Source organism: Hippocampus guttulatus, chromosome 19, assembly GCF_054856545.1.
Source record: "Hippocampus guttulatus isolate MCC_2025c chromosome 19, RoL_Hgut_1.0, whole genome shotgun sequence".
NCBI classification, from domain to species: Eukaryota; Metazoa; Chordata; class Actinopteri; order Syngnathiformes; family Syngnathidae; genus Hippocampus; species Hippocampus guttulatus.
The window spans coordinates 5680053-5703161 of record NC_141279.1 but is presented as its reverse complement, the minus strand read 5'-3'; the positions used below and the strand labels follow the sequence as shown (position 1 = coordinate 5703161).

General features: G+C 45.5%; 3 protein-coding genes across 6 annotated transcripts; all 3 read right to left on the bottom strand.

Moving 5' to 3' along the window:
• Positions 1-278: 278 nt before the first annotated feature.
• On the bottom strand, positions 279-3524 carry LOC147189770 (GTPase IMAP family member 1-like). Of its 2 annotated transcripts, XM_086138553.1 has the most exons (8): positions 3275-3524; positions 3081-3184; positions 2855-2932; positions 2355-2405; positions 2225-2275; positions 2079-2129; positions 1898-1948; positions 279-1791 (listed from the first exon to the last, which is right to left on the bottom strand). In XM_086138553.1, exons 2-8 carry the CDS (start codon positions 3124-3126, stop codon positions 1055-1057), a joined length of 1065 nt encoding a protein of 354 aa, XP_085994679.1. In that variant the 5' UTR covers positions 3127-3184; positions 3275-3524; the 3' UTR covers positions 279-1054. The 2 variants fall into 2 exon arrangements, with proteins under 2 accessions (XP_085994679.1, XP_085994678.1); XM_086138552.1 differs by having other exon boundaries at positions 3081-3524.
• Positions 3525-3559: 35 nt separating this feature from the next.
• Positions 3560-7396, bottom strand: xrcc6 (X-ray repair cross complementing 6). 2 transcript variants are annotated; one of them, XM_086138550.1, is made up of 13 exons: positions 7321-7396; positions 6937-7018; positions 6718-6830; positions 6507-6648; positions 6118-6369; positions 5670-5856; positions 5387-5573; positions 5126-5294; positions 4768-4929; positions 4577-4706; positions 4334-4434; positions 4145-4261; positions 3560-4038 (listed from the first exon to the last, which is right to left on the bottom strand). In XM_086138550.1, the coding sequence occupies exons 2-13, from the start codon at positions 7007-7009 to the stop codon at positions 3839-3841; spliced, it is 1833 nt and encodes a 610-aa protein (XP_085994676.1). In that variant the 5' UTR covers positions 7010-7018; positions 7321-7396; the 3' UTR covers positions 3560-3838. The 2 variants fall into 2 exon arrangements, with proteins under 2 accessions (XP_085994676.1, XP_085994677.1); XM_086138551.1 differs by having other exon boundaries at positions 3560-4035.
• Positions 7397-9153: 1757 nt separating this feature from the next.
• Positions 9154-23109, bottom strand: LOC147189768 (protein shisa-9-like). 2 transcript variants are annotated; one of them, XM_086138796.1, is made up of 5 exons: positions 22785-23109; positions 21559-22236; positions 16044-16168; positions 11380-11493; positions 9154-10172 (listed from the first exon to the last, which is right to left on the bottom strand). In XM_086138796.1, the coding sequence occupies exons 2-5, from the start codon at positions 22194-22196 to the stop codon at positions 9631-9633; spliced, it is 1419 nt and encodes a 472-aa protein (XP_085994922.1). In that variant the 5' UTR covers positions 22197-22236; positions 22785-23109; the 3' UTR covers positions 9154-9630. The 2 variants fall into 2 exon arrangements, with proteins under 2 accessions (XP_085994922.1, XP_085994923.1); XM_086138797.1 differs by having other exon boundaries at positions 22886-23109.

The following is a 23109-nucleotide window of genomic DNA, read 5'->3' as shown; positions in this document are numbered from 1 at the left end:
CATATGAAGTCATTTCTGAGAAAGTCAAGCTTATGTGCCCCCCCCAAATGAATGTTGACTGCTTTACCCCTTATTTCACTCATCTTCTGTTTTGTCTGCGCAGATTTCAGTCTTTATGTGCTGCCATGACAATCTAATCAGTCCAGAGCTTTCAGTCAGTAATGTTGTAATTTCTTTTTTTTTTTAAACACGTCTTTTTTATACAGTGTAGCTGCTAACTTTTCTTAGCTGTGTGTGTTTAATGCACAGCATGTTTGCATGCATATTTGCACTGAGGATTGAGAGCAATAAATTTAATCTATGCTGCATGTCATACATAAAGCATATTTGACAATAAAGATGACCTTGACCTTTTGTAAATTTAAAAAGATTATCAATCGGACTGTGTCTTCAAATTTTGAATTTGCCTCACAGGGCCAGTGAGCTGGCTCACAAATACTTAAGCATTTTTCCACCCCCTTATTTCGGGGGTGGACAACTGTCAGATCGGTTTTGTGCCATCCTTGGACAGAGCCCTATGGACCCGAAAAAACAAAAGAAAACTGAATGTGGGTATTTTGTTATTGAAAGTAAAATTCTCATGGATGCAGTTGTGGTCCAAAAGAGTGAGGGAAGAATTCTTTTTTTAGGCCTCTTGAATTCTGTGTTACACACAAAGGAATTTCACTAACTGAACTGACCATTCCGCTTTGGTTTCAGACATTTTTGCACGATGTTTTCCAACGGACCATCACAGGGGACTTTCCACCGGTTCAGCCTGGCAAAAGCCATCGTCTGAGTATGTAACCTTAAAACGGCATTTCAGCTGTCTTTCCACATAAAGGAAGAGCAAGTCCAACCCTTCTCTTGTTTCCCACCAGCGCGCATAGTACGGCCTCCGTGTAGCTAATCAACATAGCAATGTGGTGTGAAACTGTTGGAATGTAATCTCCAACATGACGCATCTTTCTCACTCTCCCATCGCCCCAGCCAGCTCTAAAGATTTATAGATATACACACACACATAGACATGACATAATTATGATTTCATAGCAATGCTGTGTATTCACATTATCTACACGTGTTCTAATTTTGAGCCCAGCGCAGAGGTCATGTTGGCTAGCAGCTTCTCTCGGACGCGTTCGTCCATCCTTTGCAGCTCGTGGACAAAATGTCCCCTGAGCCCTTTCAGCTCGAGGACACGCCCCACCAGCAGCCTGCGTGTCACCTTCTGCTCCTCCGGGGACCGATCCCGCCTGGTGTCCAGCAGCTCGGGTCTCTGCCCGCAGAGAGACGTCAGTCCGTTCACGCCGCCGGCGTCCCTGTCCAGCAGCCGCTCCAAAGTGTGCCGTCGACCCAGGCGGTCGGCGTGGGTGAGCACGGGGATGATGTGACCTCGGATGCCATCTCCGAACAGTTGCAGCGTAGCGTGGAACGCTCGCATGGCATCCTGGTGTGGCACTTTGCCGGAGCGCGGCGCCTGCATCACCAGGAGGATGGCGTGAGGACCCGGAGCTGCTAGCCGAACGCTCCTCAGAGCTTCTCTGGCTCGATTCACCCCCCCCAACGACGCCCCCAAGAGATCCGGCGTGTCGATGACGCCAAATTCCCTGCCGTCCACTATGGCCCTTCTTATGGTGCTCTCGACGAGAGGTTCTTCTGGTTCTTCTGCCCAGCAGTTCAGCAAAGTGTTTACCACTGATGTGCGTCCTCCACCGGCGGGGCCCACCACGATCAGTCTGAGGCCCGCTTTTAAGGGGCTGGAGAGGTTCAGTCTCGTGGACTCATTCTCCAAATAGCCGTCACTGGACCCTGCAGATGTGTCAAGGTCACTTTCGTGAAGTACAGTTTTTTTTTTTTAAAAATCAAGATGAATAGCACTGAAGTGGATCAAGCAGAAAAGTCAAGAAGAACTGACCTGTGATGGCTCTGATGATAGGAAGCATCCACTGGAATTTGGTGGAAAATGCTGACGGGAGGAGGATTCATGGATACAGATTTTGGTTATCACATTTTTTTTTATGATGTGTACTTTTTCCACTTTTTGTTTTGGAGACTGAGATGACTGGAAAAGTCGAGGAAGTGTGAAGAGTGATTACCTTTGATAAACTTCCAAATTCGAGACAAACATTTACACAGGCTCTGGATTCCTGCAAGATAAACCAGAGAGGACACTTCCTTGAAGCGCCGACATTTAAGCCACGGTAGGAATTCATCCCGAGCGATGACTGTTGGCACGGCGTACCTCGGAGGGTCCCCACGACACGGCTCACCCAGCCCCAAAGAGCCGACAGACCTGAGCGACACAGACGAGTGTCACAATCGTGGTTACCAGTCTCATTCTGAACACTACGTCCGGTCTTGAGTCGACTCACCGGTTAAAGAGCAGAAGAGACGAATCGGCCATCGGATCAGTGCGGGAAGGGCTGCGGGAGGAGGACAAGACAGCTTCGAGCGGGGAAACATTGCTTCGACTTGCCAGAAACGCTTTTCAAAGTATTTTAAAAGCTAAATATTTATTTTGTTGATACATTTGACGACATTTCCACATGGGGGCTGTACTCACTTTCGTTGCCAGCGCTTTGGACATTTATAGTTTTGGGCCGATTGGTTTGGGGGCCCAGACTGACCGCTTTACGTTCCAGCCAAGTGTCATTTTATGATGTCCAATTAAAACTAATTAAACGCGAGATACTGATCAATCAATATATCAAACACCCTTACTAGTCGATGAGTGCAAGCCTATTCGCTTTCTCGCCTTCTATCTGCACGGCGACGATAACACGACTAGTCAGTGCGATTTCTTTTTTTTGGCGAGGGTAATCTTTCCGTTTTTCCCAAAAGAAGCTAACCGGTGTGTCATGGAGTGACTGACTCTGTGAGAATCTGTACAGAAGATACCCCACCACGGTGTAAGCGCCCATCTGGGCATTGCTGCCGCTCAGCCACCAGCCTGGAGAAAAAAAAAAAAAATGAAATGACTCATGAAAGATATATTTTGTGACCGAATTCACATTTCCTTTAATGTTCACTTCCTGGAGAGCAGGTGTGCCAATACCTTTTGTCGACGTAAGTGAGTCGATCAAATATGAGTGTCTTACCTGTAGCGGCATTATCTGTGTTGTTGGCTTCGCATTTACAATCCATTTTTTCTCCAGCAGATTGCTGACCCTCGTCCACAACACAACGTGAGAGCACACCCAGTCTGCAGTTAAACATTCATTTGAAAAGATCAACAAGTGGATCAAAAGAGTAGTTGCAATTTGCAGAGGAGTTGTTCAAAAGTCTGCTTTACCTTAAAAAAAAAAAGATTGGCCTCCTCCTTCTTTTTACTAAGTTAAACTTTGATCACACTTTGACTGTGATCTCTTCTTTGCTTGCGCGGGCCTGCCTCCACCTCCCAAGCAAGAACACACACACACGAGCTGCTTCTGTTCAGGCGCCGTGCGGCCAAACAATGCGGCGCTAAGCTTGTCACGGAGCAGCCGTTCTTTCCTCGAACACACCTTTGCGGGACGAGTTGAACTGGAAATGCCGTCATGACGGATTGCGCCGCCGCTCAAATATTCGAGATGCGGAGTGAGTACAAAGTTTTATTTTTGCAAAGCGTCATCAAGTAAATCAGATCACATGCCAATGCAGATTTCTGTTTCGAAACTAAAATTAAGACTGCTGATTAAAGAGATGAGCAGTGAGATTCTAGCATGTGTAGTCCTAGCAAGCAACTGAGGATGTTTTTGCGACACGCCAAAGCAATTTCAGTCATCTAAAACGATTGGTCACACGTCTCCAAAGTAGATTCGCAACCGCAACCAAGCATAAATGACCCCAGTGAGTGAAAATGAGCCGAGTGTGTCACTCATGTGGCCAGTTTGTCAACCAGCGCATCCATCAGTTCCTGCTTCTTGGTGCCAGTGGTCCGAATGCCAAACTGCTTGCAGGCCTCCTTGAGCAGCGGCACCGTCATCTTTCCCAGAGTGCCTTTTTGGATGTGCGCTCTCAGCTCATCTTCGGATACCTCCACTTTGGGCTTCTTCTCCGCCGTGCCGCCAGCTTCTGCTTCAAGTCACGACAATCAACAATGTAATAAAAAAGAGCGTGCTAAATATTTGCACGATTCGGGAACGAGCACGTCTAAAACTTGCCGCGCGACTTCACTGCTGACCTGCTTTGCGTTTGGCGGCTGATTTGGTGTCCGGGTTGTAGTCTGCAGGGTAGACGAGATCTTTAAACTCCTGGACCAGAGGGCCCAGCCGGAGGTCAATCTGGTCCACCTTTGGCACTGAAGAACACGGCAAAATGGAAATAAGATGACAGCTTGACGGACGGTGGATTTGGTGCGGCTTTGTCTTACTGATGAGGTCCTCGATGTTGTCTGGTGCCATCATATCCAGAGCCAAGGCCTCCAAGTTCCTGTAGTATTGCTGAAGGACGGGATTCTCAAATGCGTCGCTCCTGCAAGACGTTACAAAGGATGACCACACAAAAAAAAACAACAACAACAACAATGCAATCTAGCACGAGAGCTATCAAAAAAAAATCTGAATACTATCTGTGGTTGTCATTCGAGGTGAGCGTTTTCGACAGAATCCCTGACCTGTACTTAAAGCGCAGTTTATGGACAATCTCCCTCATCTTGTCCACCTGCGTTGGAGAAGCGCACGGAGTCTGCGGGGGATCCAGATTCCGCAAATCATCAGCATACGGCAGGTAAATGACATTAAAACCTGTTGAAATGAGATGACGATGATTGCCCGCTTGTCCTCGTGTGCGCCGGTAAGGTCGTACCTGGTGGCGTGGTCTGCACCTTCCCCTCGTCTAACTTCTCTTCCTGAGGCACCAAGGCAACAAATCGAGGTGGGTAATTTCTGCGGGAAATGCAGCGGCACAGAGCAAAGACGTTCCTCTCGACGCATTTTGTCAACAGTGCCGAGAACAGACAGGAGCTTCCTGAGGAGGAAGAAAAAAAAAAGTATCATTTAATATTTTCTAAACGTCTGACTTCTGTTTACGCCACACTTGTGAATCTGACTCATTCACTCCCAAAGACGTATTTATACGTCTTTTCAGACTCCGCACTTCAATCCCAGGTACTTATTTATACAGTATATATATTTTTTCTACTCTTTTGAACGTTGGCTGTTACCTTTCACCTCACCCTCCGCGGGGTAGAGGAAGACAGCCGGACGAATATGGTGGTGCACTTTGAGCTGTTCCATGGCTTTGAATCCGATCAAAAACAAACCGGGATCATCAAATTTCTTGATGGCGTCCACTTCATCTTTCTCCATCACAATCTGCTTGTTGCCATACACCTGCAACATGGAAAGGGGGGGGGGGCGGCATTCCTCTTAAAAAGACTTTTGGGTGAAAAAAAAATGTTGATTTCAAGAAGCTGTGTTCCTACCTGGGCTTTCTTTATCTCGCTGGGCAGCAGCAGGCTTCCCGTTTCGGTATGGAAGGTGCGAGATTTGCTGCGGACGGGCTCGTTACTTTCCCTGTACAGCCTGATGGCAGCTGGTTTCCGAGCGGTCACGGCGAGTGCGTACATTCCCACTGCGACATTAACACCCTCACCGAGACACAGATTGAGCCTAAAGATCAGGGAAGGGCGTCGAGAAGACGAGAGGGAAATGAGCACATCAGCAAAAGAACAACTCGAAAAGTGTGGCTTTGGAACCGAAACAGACTTGGCCGTCGTTCTCTTTTTTTGCTCTTTGGCCCGCACTCTCCTCTGGAGGTCTGCCAGTTTTTCACAAGGCTCATGCTGCAGGCCCAGCTCACTCTCGTCCTCCGGCGGACTTATGACATCACGGAAGAAGAGGGAGACGTCGAAGCCACCTGCTTTCATCAAGTGCATTAGCTCTATGACGACGCCTGAAACAAACACAAAAAAAAAATAGGCGGATAAATGTATTGGGACACCACAGGAAGGACACCGTGCCACAATTTCTCTACTTCCAATTTGGGAGCATACAATTGTCCAAAATGTCTTGGTATGATGAAGAGCTATGATAACATGGTTCTAAGCCAGCCCAATTCATTAAATCAAAGCTAAATATATATGTTTCAAGACATTTGTTGTTGTTCACATGGAGTAGTAGTTCTTTAAAGTAGCATTTGGTACTTGGGACCCACCAGTTTCTCTGAGGTCACTGGCTTGTGTTCGAGCCTGTCGATCTTTGACACTGTCGCCCCCGTGTGGTTGATCCCTGCATGTGAAGATGAGGAGGCGTTTGTGCCCGAGCCGAAGCTTGCAGTCCCGGAACAGATTGGCACAGCACCACAGGGCGTCGCACAGCGATGTTTCGTCACTGCCCATTGTCTCTGCTGCCAACAGGGCACCCTTTTCCCCCTGTAGCGCATCCACCTGCTGCACTCGCTTTGCACCTTGGATGTAGAGGGAGATGAGCGACAGATAACTGAAATCAGTCCGACCTTAAATCCACGTAATCTTCTTGTTCAAAAGCAAAAAGACATTCAAAGACTTGTTACCAACCTTTTTAGAAGCTAAAACAATGTCTCACCAAGTTCGCTCAAGTTGTGGTAGACGTAGACGTGCTTGAAAGATTTGGTTGGGTCTTGGCTCTGCTTGGTGCCATAGAAAACCAATGCCACGAGGTCTCCGGGACTGCTTATGATCTTTCTGGTGTAGACGCTGCACACGACCTACAAGAAATAAAGCCCTCTTGACTCCACATGCAGGATGGAAACAGACTATGTGGATGAGTTCCTCACTTGCATGGTCATGTCAAAGTTAGTCGTCTCCCCATCTTCTCCTTTGATGAACATTTCTTTTGAAGCATCCACCAATAAAACGAGACTGTCTCGTCCTGTGACTCTGTAATCTCCTGATAAAGAGGCAAACGAGTATGGCGAAAACTCCCACATATACAAAAAAAAAGGCCACAATTCAAGTGTCCACTCCAAAGACGTGGAGTACGTTATTGATCGCACCTCCTGGTTCCTCTCCTTCCTCCTGTGCTTCGCCGTCATCTTCATTTTGGAAGTAGGCGTTCCATTCTGCCATTGTTGATGCCTGTCACATGTTAAAAAATGGCACAATAGAGTGACTCGTAACCTTTCTCGTTGTAACTTATCCTAAAATCTTAACCGTATTGGTCGCACAAGGGAGTGGAGAACTAATGGGGTGACGTTCGCGTGACTGACCAAATCCATTTCTACGCTACGAAGTAGGCTAGCTAGCTTCTGATTAGCCGCCAAAGCTTTACTCGCGTTTAGACGTTGTTGCGACGTAGACTCGATTGCAGTCTATTGGCACATGAAAAATATCGAGTTTCTTCATGTAAGTAGTTATTTTAGACGAGTAAAATCACTTACCGATTTCACAGTAAAGAGTTGAAGCAGTGAGTCCAAGCAGTCCAACTACCACGACGAGTGGTGCGTAATACCGCGCCTCGCCGTTGATTGGTTACATTTTGTTCAACCAAGAAATGGACCAATGGAATTGCAATAGGCGGCTTATGGTTTCAGGAAGTTATTTATTTTGGGCAAATAAAGTCACCGATTCTGTTTAATTCGTTGTACAATTAGTTTGAACAAACCGTAACAGATTCAGCAAAGAGGTTTTCCGACAAATGTTTTGTTCTATTCAAAGATAACAGCATTTCCAAGAAAAACGGGACGTCCTGTAATATTAGAAATAGCCACAAGGCGGCACTATGAGCTTACAATTGGGGGGTCAAGGGGTCACTCTTGGCTTTCTTGTGAACACGCTTGCATCTTCTCTCTGGGCAGATCGTTAGACAGTAGATTTGTTTCAAGTGTTAATTTAAATGTAAATGCATGTATTTGTGCTTGGTGAAGTTAATAAGCCTACTTGCATGATCTCACTTTGTACATTAAACGCACATTTATGCCAGAGCTCTGTGTGCATCATATTTCATGACTCTATAAATAAATTCTGTTTGACTCTGACATCAACGAGAATAAATTCTAAGAAATAAATACTACATAAAGCCCTTTTACAACTAATTGTGTACAAAATTTACACAGATTCACAGTTTTATGATGCAAAAAAGAGTTTCACAAACCGTTACACAAATCCCAAAATGCCATGTTAAAAAAAAACATGAATTTATATGAAGCAGTAATTGGGTGAACAAAACGCATGATTATTGACGTTTAACAACATAGTTCTGATTTGATAAACATCGATTGCATATAAAACAGTTTCTATCAAAACTAGCAGCAACTAAAATTAAAAAGCAAGAAATGAACCAATGTTGTGGATTTTTTTTGTGTGTATGTGTGCGTGCATGAATTTGGCACATGTACAGAATAGGAAGTTCAGATTTATTATAGTGGAAGCTAAATAGGCAGGTTGTTTGGCTCGCAAGGTATGGCAATTGTTGACTGGTTTGATCATCATTTCAGAATTGTCCGATTTCCTTTTTGTTATTCCGCAAAGAACTTTCCACTTTTTCCACGTAAACCAATACATGTCACCCAAGTTTCACTTTTCTTGCACAAGTCCACGAATGTCAATATTTGAACACATCTCTGTGCATTTCCCGAACTGCACCGACAAATAAGATCAACTGTTGCTTATCCGCGGCAGCATGTGGATCTGCATGGTGTCTTTTGCTATCCAGGCTTTAGTCATGTTGAAAGCTCCAGGCTTGAAAACGCCTCCACGGATTTCTCTGCAATAGTGCCTGAAGGCGCCAAAATAACACGGGAGCGTCCTCACAGGTCCACACACTGCGAGTTATGACCCAGACAGTTCAGTAGTGAGAAACTCAGATTCACAGTGACTCGTTGCCTTTTCTTCCCCCGAGAAAGGAAAACAGGAGTTTGTTTTCTATTTTCTCTTCTCTCCTTTCTCTCCTTTTTCAAAAGGGTCCAAGCCTCTGGCTCTTACGAGCTTGCCTTTGCTCTTCTCCCCCCTCCATGGTCTTCCGATGGAGCTTGATGGAAGTTGACATGATGGTGGCATTGTCCTCGCCGTTGAGTTAATGTCACCCCGGGGGCTGCTGTCCCTGTATGCTTGGCCTGATGGCACCAAAAGCAAAACACGACATAGTGGAGCAGAGATGGGATAGCTCGAGAGCCAAGCAAAAGGTACACGGAGAAGCCAGCTGTGCAGAGAGGTAGACAATGAGATGCAAAATACTGTATTCCCCCCCCCCCCCCCCCCCCCCCCCAGGGTAAAAGGCTCAGTGGAGCATCTACAAAAGTGTTACACACAGTTGATTGTATTCTAACAAGACGAGAACAACTTTCACAATTGCAAAATGTCTTTATGCTGTTTTTTAAAAATGATCAGACCCCATAAATCACAAATAAAACACCTTGAGCCCTGCTTTGTGTCTCTGTGCCAAAGACTGTGAAAGTAGCTGAAGTGGTTTAAGTCTGAGGATTTGTGATGGTTGTCCAAAGGAGCCTGAGTGGTTTCCAAGTAACCTTGCTACATTTTCCAGCGAGTCGACACAATTTCAACAAAATGCAATATTCTTATTGGTTTCGAAAGTTCTTCTCTTGTCTTCCGCCTGCCAGATGTTCTCGACTCCCTCAATTTTACTGGTAAATTCTTTCTGCACCCCTCACCTCTTGGGCTCCTGATCCCAAACTCTGGTGTTTTCCCTAGCACCAGCTTTCAGAATGTAAAACCGCGACCAGTCAAGTCGCTCAGACTGTTACTTCGGTCGAACTGTGTGTGGCGTAGTTCTTTTGCCTGGTGTGTTGGTAGTAGCTTGGATGAAAAGGGTGTTGTTGCATGTGGAAATGCATCCCGCGCCCCACCGCGCTTCCTTCTCCGCCTCCTGCGTACATCCCTCCACAGGGCTGGCTAAAAAGATCCGGCATGTTCTCAATGCTCTGTTGCCGACGTGTGGAGTAGCCGTGTCTCCAGTGGGAGGCGTGCGTGGGCCCGGACCCCGGGGCCGAACTCTGCCTTTGGACGTGGCGACCGACCGGCTCCCAAGCTTTAATAAAGGCCGGGTTGGAGAGCAGCGGGTGCGTGGTGGTTTTTGGGAGGTGGGAATGCTCCAAATGGTTGGAGGGGATGGAGATGGAAAGGGGAGCGTGGAAGTTGGATTGCGACGGAAGGTGCTCGTGGATGTACGACTTCTCTTTGGGCTGCAACGGCACTGGCTGAAAGGAGGGTGCCCGATAGTGGGCAAAGTCCATGAGTGGGAAGCTCTTGTAGTAGCTGTGAGATGCGCTGTCCGCTGCAAATGAGGAAAAAGGCAATAAAATTGACGACCTTATATTATTGAAGGGCGACCCGGTTCGATTCAGGCTCTGGCCTTATATTGGGCTGAACGATTTAGAAAAATGATCTACTTGCCCCCCTCCTCCCCTCAATATTGTGATCCCCAAGGACAGAAGCTCCATAATGTGATGAAGGGACATGACAGACATTTCAAGGTATGTGTGCCAGGGTGTTGTAATGTGGCAACAGTACTTTATAAATACTCTCGCCCAGAGCCCTTTGTGGGTTTGCATGTGTGTGTGTGTGCGCGCGCATGCATGTTTATGTATGTGTCATGGGATGGCATGAATGTCAAAGGGAATGATATAAATAAAGCAAACACTAAGGTTATCGCTGCAAGCGTTCTCGCCTTGTGAACATTATTATTTTTTTTTTTTAATGTGCAAGTTTTCATCTTTTGTCCTGGAGCAGATTTTTTTTTTTAACCATGTCGACAGTTTATTCGATTTGAAATATATACACATATCAGAAATCAAGTGCACTGTAAATAAAATAAAATTAAATTAAATTATTAAAATAAATTAAACCCATTAAAAAATAAATAAACACCTTGCCCATATCTTGATACTTACCGACTACCCGAAGCCAAGACAATCATACAGATTTGTCTCGACTTTTTATTAATGCTGATTTGAATCATGTCTTAATAATGAAGTGAGCTCTGCAGCAGAACAATTTGAGAAGATGAAGTCATCTTGACAAAGATGTACAAAGCAAACAGTGATGTCAGAGGAAAAGTGCCCTAATTAAAGAGTGTGTATCAACAGAAACGAAGGCGATGGGCAGGAGGCAGCTGAAAAAGGCCATTTTATGAAGAGGATAGCTTCGACGGCGGATGATAAAGGTTAATAAAATCCATCTTGTCAAGCAGAGATTTGCCTTTGGCTGAGGCTTGTTTGGTTCTAATGGCATGCCCGAGGCTGGAAGCAGTTCTGAGTCCTGCTACACCAGCTGTAGGACAACAACAGGTTTTGCATACGTGACCTTTAACCAACATGAGCCTTTCTGGATCACAGCTGGCCAAAAGCCTCAAGCTGGTTTTCCGAGGTGCAGTAGTAGCCTTGTTGTTCCTTCACTGTCACATTTGGCGGCATGACAGTCTAATAGAAAACGACTACACACGAGTCGGGTGGATGAAAAGTCCATCACAGATTCAAACTTACCCACGGCTTTTAGAGAGGTGTACTTGTTGAGTCCCACTGTGCCATGACTGCTGTGAGAGTGAGGAATGCCTTGTCCTAATGGGCCATGAGCCGAGTTATTTAGATGGTACTGTTCTAGGAGGACACAGAAACATACACACACACACACAGTCAGCTAAAAAAAAAAAAAAAAAAAAAAAAAAAGAGTCCACAACTTTCCCAGGCAAAGGTCACAAAAGTTTGCTTTTTGAATGACATCTTTTGACTTGCCTGCTTAAGAAAAAATAAATAAAAATGACCACTCTCTATCAAGTGTAATTGCACCTCCACTACAGTAGGTGGCAGTAGCACTCATTGACGCAGGGAGTGTACACAATGTTAAAGCTCTTCAGATTTATATAATGTACAATGTTATTCAAAAGTGTACTTAGACAAATGATACTATATCTCGCCGCGGCAGAGAGTTAGGGGTGGGTGGGGGGCAAAATATTTTCTATTTTCCTTGGCGGCAAGCGGAACAGAAAATAATTGAGAAGCACTGGGTTCAGCCCATCCACAAAGAGGAAACTCAACATGACTCCATTGATGCAAACGGATTTGTTAGGATAGCAAATATGTGCTTGCGTTTTGTTTCGACAACGTTGGCTTTGTCATTATTTTGCCAGGCAACCTAAGTGTCAAGTCAAATGAGAATAAAAGTGGAACGACGCTCTGTGGCACAGCACACAATGAGATCATTATAACAATTGTGGATGATACTGTAATGTCATGGACCCAAGCTGGAACACCCTGCCCCAGATAGTCCCCGCATCTTTCCGCAGAGGGCTTTTGTTTGCATTTGGAGCCTGTTTCTCGCCCACTTCCTAATCCACCTGTCACCTGTCTGCTGCTCTTCCCACCAGTTCTTCCGCTCTCCCTGTCATCTTTCAAAATCAGCTCATTGCTCCCGTCGGCTCTCCGCTTGCTCGTTCTGTCACTTCTTCCGACACCCCACCCACCTACTTTTTTTAAAATGTTGTGTTCAGCCTTGTTTTGCACATTGGGAGTGGATCATTTTGCATTTTGATGTCGTTTCTGAAACAAATATTCATTCGCATTTAGCTTTGCGGATTCATCCCACTCGGATCAAATACCGTGGAATGAAACAAATTCCGTTTTCGGGCAATGTGGGACAGCAGCCCCCCGACCCTGATATCCTGTCATTCCCGTGCCAAATGAAGTGAGGTTAACTCATTCAGTACCAGCCAATTCTAGACCAAGTCTGAAAAGACGTTTAAAAACGTCTTTGGGAGTGAATGAGTTAATGAACAATGGAACAAACTATCTGGGAGAGTAAAGCTGCGGTTATTAGCATTAGTGAAGTCCACCGATGCAGCCAACGCACTTGATGTCAGCCTCGCACACACGCGCCACACGGCAGGCTCTGGGGAGAGTGCAACCAAAATCGGTGGCGTTCCGAACGATGGCAACGTCTTTAACCCGTAAAATGTGTTGAGTCGGTGCCCGTTTGAGTCGCAGATGTTTCATTTCATAGAGTAAGTATGCGATTGGCTGGCAACTGATTCAGGGTGTCCCCGCCTACTGCCCGAAGACGGCTGGGATAGGCTCCAGCACCCCCCGCGACCGTAGTGAGGATCAAGCGGTTCGGAAAATGGATGGATGGATGGAGTAAGTATTGTGCATTTGCGCACGCGCAAGTCAAGTCTATTTGTACTCGGGCGCCGCATCAAAGACAAATCATCTCATCACTTCAATGACTGTTGGTGAAATGCGATACGCGGCGAAACTTGGGAATGCTAATCTCTTGTCACACACTGGAAAGAGAGAGAGAAGTGAGCGTCACTTGCGGTTAGGCTGATGAAAGCAGAGAGGGCGGGTGGAGCAAGGCAGGATGTTCCGGTGAAAGAAATTAAGAGATTAATGTGGAAGCCGGAGAGGTGGAGAGATGTCAGGAGTTACACTTCACTGGAACACTTTCGATTCACGTCTTAAAAAAAAAAAAATCCTCCACCATATAATCCAGTGACCTCTAAACATGTGACATATACCGTATATTGCAAGGGGGAAAAAAAGACATTGCAGAAATGTCTGAGCAGGAAATTTACTGAGATTGTATCCAGTACCCACGGAGAAATAAAAACCTCAATCTATGAATCAGAGAAATGTCCCAAAATATTTATGCAATGGCAAAATCCACTGTGTACTCTATTTATTGCAAACCAACACATAAAATGCAAACCGAGGGGATTTTGGCCATTCCGGTTTGCCGTTGTGAAATTCAAGACCCCGGCGCTTGTGCAGTTAAAGAAGATTGGCACTGAGGAGTTTTTAAATGCAGAATATCAAGAGTTATGTAATGACTTATCTGCCAGTGACAAATGCAAGCGGCGAGTAATTAAGGTGTGCTAATAAGATGTGGCATCACGAAGAAGCACGTAACCAATTGAGAGTTGTTCCCTTTCTGCACTGCAAAAAAATAAAGGACGTTAGTTCAAGTTGCCTTCTCACTTTAGTCTCATTTGTAAGTTAAAAAAAAGAAAGAAAGAAATACAAGAGGGTTCATCTGACTACGTTGCTTTGTAGCGCTTGAGGAACAAGGCAGAAATAATGCTCGACCCGCATATGTAAGGACGTTGAATTCAGTTTCCACTTTTCCGCTGGTGTGCCATTGTGAGTGCGCACGACCGTGAAAGAACGGTGAATGCCGGCACGTTTTTTTAAAAAAATAAAGCGTGCGTGTGTGTGTGTAATGAGACCTAAAAGAGTTTTACGTGCCACGGGGAAAGCGAAAAAAGCAGAGAGGTCTTTGTCTGGGTGAAATCGAAATGCCCCCGTGTGTATTTTGAGACCCTGCAAAAGTCCAAATGAAAAATGTAAATTCGGCAGCGCGCCATCATCTGTTCGACAAGTCGTTTCGCACGCTCTAAACTTGCCTGAGAGTTGAGAGTGTGTGCAAATGTTTGCATGAGCAACGGCTCCTAAGCGCTTGGGGTCAAAGTTCAATTAAAGGTGAAAAGTGGATATTGATGATCAGTTGTTGTGCTGTCACGTTGCTTCCGCAGTCGTGTTTGTTAAATAGGTCAGCTTTTTTGTTTCTTGCTTCCAGCTTTTTTTTTTTTTTTCCTGCAATGAGTCATGTTTGCCGGGGAATATTGGACCGCATTTTTTTTTTGTGCTTCCCATCCTCACTGAACATCGCTAATCTTCTAATGGCTCACATAAACTTCCAATTTTTTTTTTCCGAAGGGAATGTTTGCCACAGCCAGAATCGCAGCAGACCTTTTTTTTTCTTTTTACCACTTGCCTCGCATCCTTTTAAACATGCTCAATTAGCCCGCATATGTGTGTTTAATCAGCATTACCCCCCACCTTCCCCCCACCCCCACCCCAAAGGCTCTTTGCTGTCTATCCTACTGTGGAAAAACCAATACTGCTCAGCTGTTTAGAGCCCATGCAATCTATCCAATGTTCCACTTTGTCGCGTGGCTCAATTTACATACACGGATCACGTGGCGGCAGTGAAAAAAATAATATATATAAAAACAATCAAATGCATTTGAATATGCGGTATAAGACGACACCGGCGAGTGGCATGCACCTCATTCATATGGTTTTTGTATATGCATGTTTGTGCACAAAATAGCACACGCCGCCGAAAGGGGTCTCGCCTGCTTACATTACCATACTAATTAGAAAGCGCGCGCTTGCCGTCCCGCAATTTTGCACGTGCAACAAGCATGTGTTCCACTTAGAATCACAGACGCTTTCTCTGTCCTCACCCCTTTTGACTCCATCACCCCTGGCAATCCAAACTGAGCGCTAATTCAGTTCTGCGTTTAGCCGGTGATCGGTTTCAAGTTAACGTGTGACGTGAACATTTTTTTTTGGGGGGGAATTATGAACTACTGTGTAACCTCCGCTTAGGTTTGAGACTTCCACTAACCGAGCATGCGACGTAACCACAAGAGTGCGCTTTGCCTTTTCCGAAATCCACAGTGCGCTACCAACCAGTGGGAAAGCTAACATGAGCCTGACCGCTTGTTATTCCACTTCCAAAAAACACACTTCCCAACACTTTTGATGCTTCCGAGCAATCTGACAATGCGAAGTTGTCGTTTTACCGCTTCGTAGTCCTGCAACCTTGATGGAAAAGCAAAGTTGAAAGACTGACGACGTGTGGCCAGAAGGTTAAAAAAAAAAAAAGCCTCTGGGACTAACAAGAGTGACAGACTTTGACTCTCTCACTTGTGTGTGTGAGCCTCCGTTTGTGTGTGTCAATATGTGCAGCACATGTGTAGCACAGCTGACAGGAAGAAAAATATCACGGGGCTCTTTCACGCACTGAATAATAAATTGACTGACACATCGGATGATGTAAACAAATCATGTGTATGTAACTAAGAAAGCTGGCGCACTTGCGTAGGTTGAGTTTGAGGATAACCGACACTCACATTTCAAGAAAGAATACTGAGGGTTTTTTTCTGCGCGATTGTTTTAATTGCGCCACGGTGTAAATCGTGGCCCTCGGATATATTTGCTGGACAACAAAATGCGAGTGTCACTTTATTAGATACACCTTTGTGCCTGTCTTAAAGTACGAATCATTGATATCAATTAAATTGTTGTCCAAGTCAGTCAAACTGTCCACACGCCCCCCGCACACCCCCCCTTTTTTTTTTTCTCACCGCTCCTGCTGCGCTTCATCCTGGACGAGACGCCGTTGGCTCTCCCTCCGCTGGGCGAACTGGTCACGGCGTTCTCCACCGGGCTCACCTCCGCTCCCTGTTGCTTCAGCAGGTTGGTCAGTGTCCTGGGTGGGAAGAAAATAAAGACTTATTTTTAATCAATAGAAACGTTACTCAACATTTGTGGTTAAATTGCTGAGCTATATTCAAATGCTTGTGGGGGTTTCTTTTTTTTCCTCAGAGAAAAAAAAAATCACAAGAAGCACATTTGTGTTTTGCCTTGCTCAAGGCTGAAATCCAGTCGTACTTGACCGGCGGCTTGTTTTGCTGTACGACAGATGGACAAGGTTTCCTGCAATATGGTCCTTTTGGAATCGAGCGTTTTCTGCGCGCTGACACATACAGCACAGTCGTAAACACAACACAGTTTTCTGATGTTAGCGCTGATGCTATTCACTCCCCTGATCAATAATTCAAACAGTAGTGCCACTGTTCTGCTAATGAAGCACACGTGGCGGCGCGCACACACACACACACACACACACACACACACACACACACACAATCCTACAACACGACCGATCTGACAGCCAGCGGCAACTTGTTAACACCAAAGTAGAAAAGTGCAGCCCACCGGCCACGGCTGTGATCCTTCTACAGATTGACTGTGGCAGGGATGATGTCATCGTAAAAATGGTGTCACAGATGCCAAAATGGGAGCGCCGCGGGGATTTTGTTTATGGCATGGAGGTGTTTTATGTGTCGGATGATGAAGCTGACTGATCGGCCAGAAGTAAAACGACCCTCGCGAATATCACGGCTTTTTGTTTTATGCGGAAGTAGCTTGATTTTTTTTCAGGGCAGACTCTTTCGAAATCACTCAAGTAGAGGTCGAGGGCCGTACCGGTAGACACACATGGATCGTATTCGTTCATTCAAATTGATTCCAATCTTAATCATCTTACTGTGATGATGTCATTTTGTGCGTGTGAATGACTTTATTCAATTTGGACACAAAGTATCCCCGTTTTCAATATTTGCCTTGGTTGCGACAAAATTATAATCCTTTCGGTTTCTACTAGACCTCACTCCCCACCCTCCAACTAAAATCGGTCCCAAATCTGTCTATTTCCCCCTTTTTCTCTCCTCTTTTAAGCATACCGTTAGTCCCTGTGACCCCCCCGGTCTGACTCATTGCCATGCAGAGCCTCGGGGCCACCACGCGCGCCTCTATTGGCTGGCAGCTCAAACAACTTGCTGATTTGTACTTTTAATCTTCGACAAAAAGCGCACCTGTCCTCGAGCGATGCGGCGTTTATGGAGCCTTGGCTCAGCGTCATGCGACTTTCTGGTGAGGCCTTTGAAAGAGGGATAATGGCAACGCTATGGGCTGGTTTGAAGGATTAGGACTCGCCGGGCGACGACGCAAATAGCTAGCCTACGGTTTTTGCAAATGAAATCCAAATCAGTGGAGATATTAATCACTTTGGGTTGACTCTTTTTTTTTTGTACCTAGATCTATAAATGAGCAATGACACAAGGTGTGACACTGATATACTTCAAAAGACTGTTTGAATTGAAAAACATTCGCATGTCGTCGCGCCGGATTATTATTTTTTTTCCTTTCCAATACACAAAATTTAAAATAATGTGAGCAGTAAACTCCCTTTTCATTTTAGAATTGCGCTAAATGCATCATCCGGTCAGGTCACTGCTATCTTACATCCAGAGGATAAAACCCAACTTCAGGAAACCACAGCAAATATTAAAGTGCTCACATATGAGGTTCCATGCGTAACTTCAAATGTTACGTAACAACATGTCAGACAGCTGTGGGGTCAACCGCCCCCCCCCCCCCCCCAACAACCACATTGCCCCCACAGGGTAGGTGTGACTTCATTAATGTCCTCCTGCGACAATCAATAACAATAATGTCGGCCACGTCTGAACACGCTTGATTGCTAACAGCCAATATAGACTCTTATCGATCGCATATACAGCGCTGAAGAAACGTACGTGATTAGCCACCGTGTCATAACACGACACGTCATGTCGCCATTTTGAAAAGGAAAGAGGAATTCTGAACAGAATGCTTTTTTAATCAAGCAGGCGATAAAACATATTTTTATTATGGATTTGTTTTAGCAAATATATGCAAATTGAGGACAGCCGTGGCAGAAAGCTACATATTGGGCGAATAAAATTGTTGAGCATTTCCATCACGTGCTACTTGCGTTTCATCTCGATGACTTTAAAGTCACACTGACAAATCAGCGATGGTCCTCCTTTGCCCCCATGTCAGTCCGATAATCTACTTAGGCCGCACATCTTGGCCAAATTCACATATTTGATGTGAAGTTGTCAGCGCTGATGTGATCGGATTGGAACCGAGTATACGTAGTCTCACGTGCGACATTTCTGTGCGACACTTTGGCGCGTTTGCTGACAAGCATAAACAGATGCACTTCAACCGGCAATTCGGTGGCAGGTGAGAGGCGATAGACGGTGACAGCTCCGCCTCGGAGCTAAGCACAAGAGAAGAAAAGATGGAGGAAAGATTCAGACAGAAACTTGCTGAAAACTTGTCATTTCATCTCGCACATCAGCCATTTAAAGCTCGGTTTGCCTGGAGTGCGTCTTTCATCTGTGTTCAAACTAGAGGAAGTCATGGGGAAAAAAAAAATGGCGGCAGCAGCAGAGGAGACAACGTTCATCAGGGAGCCGTTGTCACAGATGACAGTGTTACGGCCCGAATGAAACCCGCCACTGATTACCAATAGGGAACATTTGTTCGGAATATTATAAATAATATTTTTATCACATGAGTAATTGATTGCTGGGGGGAGGGGTTCTCTCTTACCACAAAGAATGCCAGGAAAAGATGACGAGAACATCGAAAATTTATTTGGGGTGAGGCAGCGGCACTTTAAATGGTGGCAGGTGTGTGCGGACTATTGATTTTTAATGCGATGGTTTTTTTACCTCTCCTCTCATAAAGAATTGACTTTTCATTTTCTGGTATTTAAACAGGTGTGCTCTTATACATTTTTTTAGGCACTGTAATCCCAAAAATATCTATTTGACAAACATTGACACCGACCACGTGGCTGCAAACTGTGATGAACCTCAATAGCAGCTTGTCAAATATCTCCAGATGTTTTATTAATTTTTTTGTCAGACATGTCCGTCTGCACCGCAGTGACCATTGCATATCTATCCAACCTAAATCAGGTCAGCAGTCAAATACTTTTAAGTGACTCTATCCTTCATTACGTAACGTTGTGGCTAATAAGCCTACTGCACACGCGAACGTGCATGCCAAGCCAGTCAAACAAACTGCAGATCCATATGTGTCACCCCCGCCACCTCCCTCCGGAAAACCCCCCAAAACAAAACAAAACAAAAAAAAACATGCTAAGAAAAATAGTGACGAACGATCGTCTCATTGGGCACACATGACTCATATCTGTATGTGGTCACCCACACACACACAAATGGTATGTACAGACTGTATTTATGCTTTTTACCTCTTGAAGTGCTGACGGTATATGACATGTGAAATACATGAAGCAGGGATTTCTGTCAGCATTCGTAATAACCAAATTAATGTGCATACGGCGCAGTCCAGAGACGGTAAAACTGTAATCTTGGAGAAACTGGTTTAATCTCATTGAGAGGGGGTAATCTTTTGAAATGAGGAGAGGCCACTGATGTGAGCAGGGTGCTTGGGGAATATTGAAGAGACGCATCATATCGTTTTGCGTGGTAAAGAAACCATTAACTCATGCAGTACCAGCCAATTCTGGACCAAGTCTGAAAAGACGTTTAAAAACGTCTTTGGGAGTGAATGAGTTAAGAACGCGAAGATGGAAGAAAGTGACGCTTAGTGGAAGGCTGCTTGAAAGGTGAAATGAAGAAGTGGGTAGAGTATGACGCAACGCGGTTGGGACCCAGATCAACTTCTGCGCTGCCTGGAGGACTTTGTTCAGAAGAAATGGGGATGGGAAGCCAGCAGAAGAAAAAGAATAGCTGATCACGAGGAGGAGGAGATGATGTCGGTTTGATGTGGGAAATGCCAAGAGGACTTTGGGGGAAGACAAACAGCATGATTTGTGATCAAGTGAGCTAAGATGGCACAGGATGTAAATGTTTGAAAAGGATGGGAGGCTGTGAAGGTCACCTGAAAGCAAAAGGGGGGGGGGGGGGGTCATCATTGCCTGAGGAGCACATGAGCCATGGACCATGTATTTACCCTGACTTTTGGTTGCCCCCCCCCCTCCCTCGTCCTTCGTTATGTTTTTGTTTTTATCTGCGAAAACAGGGCCCGGCAAAAGACGACCCGGCCAACTGTATTCCCCTGTTGATCATCCCCCCCCCCCCCCACCTACTTTATGTCTCTTTGGTCACATCGTGCCTGCTCCATTTTTTTGCACCCTGTGGTACAATGACAATAAAGCCATCCTGCTTGGGATTTGACTCGACGCTAAATGTTGCACACACAAAGTCAGTCCGGGAGCTCGAAGCGTCGATTGCAGCAAAGATAGCTAGCTCAATTAGTGTTCTTCAAAATCTTTGGTTTATTTCAGATATAAGTCATGCTTACAAACAAAGCAAATGTTACCCCGGGGGTGAAATATAAAGATAGGTAAGGAGGGGAGAGGGAGACAAAACAAAAGATGGGGAATAAGACACAGAGAAAAATAAAAACAAAGAAAAATACAAAATTAGACACAAATGAAAAAAAAAATGTGCCGCAATGCTGCATACCGCAGAGTCTCCAAAACAGTGACTCATTAAAAATGATGTGACTCATCTAACAACCTAAAAGTCAGCTGAGATTTTTTTACAGGCTATTTTGGGTACTGATGTCTTCCTAATTAGATTTTTTTTAGCATCCCCGTGTTCCCAACCATGCATCCATCATGAAACGTTTGTCCTCACGTGGGTCACAGCTGAGCCGTAGCCTATCGCAGCTGACTTTGGGCGCAAGGTGGTACACCCTGTACAGGTCGCCTGTCAAATTATACGTTCCCGTGTCCCAAATAAAAACTATTACTCAACTATTTCTACAGGATTAGTCGACCGGCTTCTGATGTGAAGATGCTCCATGTTAGTTTCACATTTGTGCAGGGAGAACAAACATGCACACGCCTTCAAATTTGCATGCCTCCATCTTGGTTGTAAAGTTGTAAACTGATGTCATTGTCTCGCACTGGGACACTTTAGAACCTCAGTCGTGTGGTCCAATATGTTTGTTTTTTTTTCTACTTGATTTCTCTTGGGAAGAAAGAATCATTTCCAACTTTCCAACCGTTTCCCAAAACACATGCATGTGCACCGCACATACAGTCGACTCACCGTTGCATGCCGACGGCACGAAACACTGTCAGCTGTACAAACGAGTGGCCAAAGCTTCCAGGTCCAATATGTGGAGCTAAAGTATCAAGTTACTTTTTGTTACTCTGTCCGCTCTTTTGTACAGCTGAGTGACATGAAATTGTGTCATGCCTCCTACCTGGAGTTGTGGTCAGCATGTGTGGCCGCGGTGGCCCCGCCTCCTCCGCGACTTTTTTCCAGGCCCAGTTTGGTGAAAATGCCCACCAGCACCATGATGGCCACCACGCCGCAGATGATGTAGACGATGAGGTGCGTGCGGTCCCGCTCCTGGTCCTCCTGGCCCTCGGTGATGGTGGCGACGGGTTTGCCGGTGTTGGCCCAGATGGGCGTGTCGTAGTTGGAACAGATGCGCTGGTCCAGCCGCTGCTGGCGGAACTGGCAGCAAAAGCGATAGAAGCAGGTACCGCAGCAGTACAAAAAGACACCGGCGTTGCAGTTGAAGGGCGGGTCCCACTGGCCCATCACGTCGTAGTAACCCTGGCAACGCGTCCCGCCGACGGGGGGGCCGTCCTCGTCGTCTGCATCGCCCCCACTGGAGGTAGTGGACAGACCGGTGTCTTGAGGGGGGTTTTGGGTGGTCTCCACATAGGTGGGAGTTGTCTTGTTGGCCAGCGTAGAAGGGACAACGAAGGGGCTGTCTTGGGTCACCGTCACCGTGGCGACGGACGGATCTTGAGTGACGGAGGGCTGGGTAATTAGGAAAGAGAGGTAAAAGAAGAAAAAAAGATGGCAGGAGGGAGGAAGGACTGGTGCCATGCTGTCGACAGGGGCCCTCTGTCCAAAGTCCAGCCTTCAACTAGAGGAGAGTTTAAAAAAAAAAAAAAGGCATACAGTAAGAGGCAAGAAGTTTGATTTCAGTCCAAGTGTATGCATGAAATAAATACATTAAAATATCAATGTACATTTACGCAACCCTCAAAGTGTTTCAATTCCAACCTCACCCAAAATCCAAGAAGATAAACGTGACAGTCTTGGTCTGTTGGTATGTCTCAAGTTTTTTTTTGGAGTGGGGACATCAAATTAAGTCCTGCTCTTTCTTTTGAACTGACCTAAAAACACTGGTTGAGTAAGGATCATCTGCTCAAAAAAATGAAGCATCACGACATATCACCGAGAGAATACTGACAATTAACAACACCACGATTATTTTGGACTCAAGTGGGTCTCGATCGTACATGTAGAATCCACATCTGAGGCAAATTCATCAAGATCAGTCAAAACAAACCAATTAGAAAAAATACAAATCAGCATCCAAATCAAATCGGAATGTCCCCGCTTTTTTTTTTTTTTTTGGGACACAATTTCAAGAATCACCATAAAGTTCTCTGAATTCCCTGCTCTCACCTTTTCCCTCAGTGTTGTCTTCTGAAATCCTCCCCTAAAAGTCCAAATGTTCAAAATTCCCTTTAGAAACACAAGCAAAGTTTACTCAGCAGCATCTTTACCCCCCTGCGAGTTCTTCCTTTCTCCTCTTTTCATGTGTTCTCCATCCTTGATTGAAGAAAACTGCACGCTCCTCCTCTTCTTCTTTCTTGTGTTGAAATCAACTCTCCACCTTCTTCTCGTCCTCTCGTCCAGTCTGTTCAGTTCTGCCAGCTGCGAGTACACAACTGTCCTGCCCAGTTAAAAATTGCCCAGAGCAAAACATGAGTGTGTGTGAGTGAGTGAG

Excerpts from the sequence above, each read along its gene's own strand:
- xrcc6 (XM_086138550.1), bottom strand. The coding sequence starts at position 7,009 with ATGGCAGAATGGAACGCCTACTTCCAAAATGAAGATGACGGCGAAGCA. Across the intron at positions 6,370-6,506 it reads CCACAACTTGAGCGAACTTG|GTGCAAAGCGAGTGCAGCAG; the intron begins GTGAGACATTGT and ends TCTACATCCAAG. Across the intron at positions 4,039-4,144 it reads AGCCGCCAAACGCAAAGCAG|CAGAAGCTGGCGGCACGGCG; the intron begins GTCAGCAGTGAA and ends CGTGACTTGAAG.
- LOC147189768 (XM_086138796.1), bottom strand. The coding sequence starts at position 22,196 with ATGGCACCAGTCCTTCCTCCCTCCTGCCATCTTTTTTTCTTCTTTTAC. Across the intron at positions 16,169-21,558 it reads CATGCTGACCACAACTCCAG|GACACTGACCAACCTGCTGA; the intron begins GTAGGAGGCATG and ends CTTCCCACCCAG. Across the intron at positions 10,173-11,379 it reads CACCTCTCTAAAAGCCGTGG|CGGACAGCGCATCTCACAGC; the intron begins GTAAGTTTGAAT and ends CCTCATTTGCAG.
- LOC147189770 (XM_086138552.1), bottom strand. The coding sequence starts at position 3,198 with ATGTTTAACTGCAGACTGGGTGTGCTCTCACGTTGTGTTGTGGACGAG. Across the intron at positions 2,933-3,080 it reads CACAGATAATGCCGCTACAG|GCTGGTGGCTGAGCGGCAGC; the intron begins GTAAGACACTCA and ends TTTTTTCTCCAG. Across the intron at positions 2,130-2,224 it reads TGTCGTGGGGACCCTCCGAG|GAATCCAGAGCCTGTGTAAA; the intron begins GTACGCCGTGCC and ends TTTATCTTGCAG.